General features: G+C 45.6%; 1 protein-coding gene across 1 annotated transcript; it reads left to right on the forward strand.

Moving 5' to 3' along the window:
* Positions 1-429: 429 nt before the first annotated feature.
* On the forward strand, positions 430-2,650 carry LOC125523662 (MDIS1-interacting receptor like kinase 1-like). Its single transcript, XM_087535893.1, has 3 exons — positions 430-661; positions 1,191-1,832; positions 1,939-2,650. The coding sequence occupies exons 2-3, from the start codon at positions 1,208-1,210 to the stop codon at positions 2,301-2,303; spliced, it is 990 nt and encodes a 329-aa protein (XP_087392019.1). The 5' UTR covers positions 430-661; positions 1,191-1,207; the 3' UTR covers positions 2,304-2,650.
* Positions 2,651-3,500: the final 850 nt, after the last annotated feature.

A 3,500-nucleotide genomic window follows, 5' to 3' on the forward strand; every position in this document is an offset into this window, starting at 1 on the left:
ACTGTACGTACTGTACTTGACAGGCGTGCAGACTTTGGTTTCTCACTACGTGGTCAAGATCCACTCTCCTCTCCCTGGACTGGAGCATAGTGTATTTTCTGTAGGTCATGTTCCTCTTATCTTAAATTAAACATAGTGTATTGATTAATTAAGCATCGTGCGTGCAGAATCTAGGGTTTTGAGAGGAACAACTGCACTCGCACCTTGTTTAATTTATACGTACTATAATAAGCTTAATCCACGAATCTAGGGTTTTGAGACGGAGATGGCGCGGGTCCTGTCTTTGGCTGGATGGCAAGTAGGCCGGTTTTCTCTGCCCCCACGTGTCAGCCAACCAAAAGTGAGCTCTGACAAGTTAGATATACTAGTAGTATGTTCCATACTCTGCCGCGTCTCTCGTTTTCCACTAGCCTGTCGGTGTCGGCCTGTATCCACGCCGCCACCATCCACGGTCTATTGTCCGTGGGATGCAGAGAGAGGTGGGAGATCTGGAAATGATGAAGCCGGAGAGGTGGGGGACGCCGTCGTCGCTTTGGTTGCGCCAGCAGGAGGCGTTGGAAGGTGCGGCGCCCATGGAGACATGGTCGGACGCCCCCAAGCCGATTTCGTCGCCTCTTGGAGCCTTCCTCCCCAACCACGACCGTCTCCATCTCCTCCGCCGGTGCGGTGACCCACGCTCAAATTCCTCTCGCCCACATGCTTATATCCTCTCCCTCTACGTTTCCCCTCAACCAATTTCATGCCCCACTTCCGTTCCGTCTCTGCCCTGTTCCTTTGGACGTCCCCGGCTAATTAGATACTGTCCCACTACTTTGATCCTTGCATCATTTTTGTAATTTAATTTCAGTAACTCCATCCTTATATCAATTATGAAGAAGCATGCAAAATAACCTGCACACCACCAAAAGTAACATTATTATACTGTACTTATTATAGAGAGAAAAAGCATTATAGTTATTTCAGCAATCTATGCAGTTATTATAGAGAGAAAGAACCGAACATCCTGTACTATACTATTTCAAAAGGCACACAAGTTCTTAAGATTCACCAATCTCTGCAGTTTACTGTCAAACTAGTGTTACTCTCTTGGCTCTACTAGTAATTATGAACCTCTTTATCTCTCAGCAGTTTTCTTATGTATATAATCCAAGGAGCACTATAGTGGACACTGATAAATAATGTGACTGCAGGTTGATACACACTTGACATGAAGACGCTGCCTGCTGACTATGAAGAAGGCATAGTCCAAAGCCTCGCCGAAAACAACAGGATAATGGTCTGGGCCAGCAGAAGGAGACAAGAGGAAGACAAACAGTACATTGTCCATGTTCAGCGCATTCGTGGCATCGGCCCTCCTGCTAGTCTAATCGTCAAGAAGTTTGAAAACATCAACCCAGCACTGCAACTGGGCAACAATGTGATGAACCGCTGCAGCTCAGAGATGACCCTGTTAGCCACCATCTGCCACGATAACATCATCAAAGTCCTAGGTGTCATCGAGAGGGATGAAGCGCTGATGCTCGTCTACAAGTTCGAGGTGAATGGCAGCCTTCACTACTGGCTGCATCAGAGGAAGGCGGGCATGCGGCCGTTGAGCTGGCCGGAGAGGATGTCCATCGCCATTGGCGTGGCCAAAGGGCTCCGCCACATGCACCACGGTTGCAACAGACCGTTTGTCCACCACAACATCAACCCCAAAAACATCTTGCTTGATCAGAATTTCAAGGCCGTAATAGCCAGCTTTGGCGCTGCACAGATGAACATGGCTGGGCTTGACCAACCGTTGCCCATCGCCGACCTGCCTCTTGGTAACTTTGGGTATGCAGCTCCTGGTATGTTTGGAAACATAATTCTGTCTTAACTTTTCTTAATTATTACAGGGAATTCTGTCTTAACTAGCTTGGTCTTTTAACTAGTACTATAAATGATTAACTGCAGAATATGGGACGGGGGCAACAACGGAGAAGGTAGACATTTACAGCTATGGTGTGCTGCTGCTGGAGCTCATCACGGGGCGGATTGCCAGTGAAGCTGGAGTGGATGGTCATTTGGCGAATTGGGCACGGAAATACTTCACTGAACTGATGGCAAACCAACAAGAAGCGTTCCAGAATGCCGTGGACAGGGACATCCCAGATCAAGCACGGTACATGGAGGAGATGGCTACTGTGTTCAGGCTGGGTGTTGATTGCACCGCCGTGGACCCGCAGCAAAGGCCGTCCATGCGGATGGCTCTCAAACGACTCCGCCGCAGCCATGGGCGTGGCCCATTCCGTGGCCTCCTCACCTGCTATCTGCTGTGATGCTCGTTGTGTTTTCTAGGAAGATCACGTCACGCATGAATGGTCCATATGATGACTCGGTTGAATAAATTTGTAAATACATCTCAAGTACAAGTAATGACGTGGACTGTGCTGCCTTTTTCTGAGAACATTTTGCTGTCCTGTTGTGTTCGCCTCTGCAAAATTCTGCTGCTTGTTTCTCTTTCCTTGTATGTGTGCAAACTCTTCTTGCTGCTAGTTGTTAGGACTTGAGCAACTAGTATCTGACATGACATTATCCTGGGTATTGTTATTTGTTACATTCTGCAGGGTAACGTTTTATATTTACGTTCCTTCTGCTGACTGAAGCAGCACTGAACTACCGAACAGGTCTTAAACATGTACTATGTAAGTACTATGTTTGTGTTTAGCTTGGAGAAAATGCATTAACAGTCATCACTATTGTTAGTTAGGTTCAGTCTCTTTTATGGTCCCTTTGTAAAATTGTTTGTATACCCTATTATTTATATTTATCCTCGACTATTTGTTCCTGACACCCATGTTGCTTTTTAATCAGGGTGTCCCTGCCATATCCGTTGCTACAATGCCTCCTTTCGTCGACCATGATTCACAAGCATTTATTATACTGCTGTCTTATAGCTTCATATGTTGTTCTTTGGGAATCCAAGGAACTGATGTATAGAAAGCTTTCTTTCAGGAGATCAGACTGAACCTGATTGGTAACAAACTGTCTCATGCTCTCTGCCATTTTGCGGTTTTCCTTAACAATCTAATATTCTTCTTTCTGCACATCTTGCATGTAATTGCAGACCACTCCATCTGCCTCCTCTGATATGAAACCGCAGTAGTGCCTGCCAAGCTATGAATTGACAAAAGACTGTTTCAGTTCTTTGCTAAATGTTCAGAATAGGCTTGATCCACCTGTATGTTGATGCCCGACATTGGAAATTATGAGGTGAGATTTCTTCGAAGTTCATTTTGGAGTACATAGAATTTTTATATGGACATGAACACGCATTACCTACAGGCATTGTTTTGTGCAGTAGGGAGCCTCTCACCAGCCAAAAAGTATATACATTTACTCTTTCCCCAGAGCTCATTGTATGAGATCGTAGTGATCTGCAAACAAAGCATCAGCTCAGCTTTAAAATGAGCTGGGTTGCTCACCCCTTTGTATAATTCCTGAATTAATTGACTACTTTTTGGATCAATACACAC

This window comes from Triticum urartu, chromosome 7A, assembly GCF_056163025.1.
Source record: "Triticum urartu cultivar PI428250 chromosome 7A, HENAU_Tu73, whole genome shotgun sequence".
NCBI classification, from domain to species: Eukaryota; Viridiplantae; Streptophyta; class Magnoliopsida; order Poales; family Poaceae; genus Triticum; species Triticum urartu.

Bases quoted from the DNA above. Each gene is read 5' to 3' on its own strand.
- LOC125523662 (XM_087535893.1), top strand. From the start codon at position 1,208: ATGAAGACGCTGCCTGCTGACTATGAAGAAGGCATAGTCCAAAGCCTC. The intron at 1,833-1,938 runs GTATGTTTGGAA...GATTAACTGCAG, and splicing joins CTTTGGGTATGCAGCTCCTG to AATATGGGACGGGGGCAACA.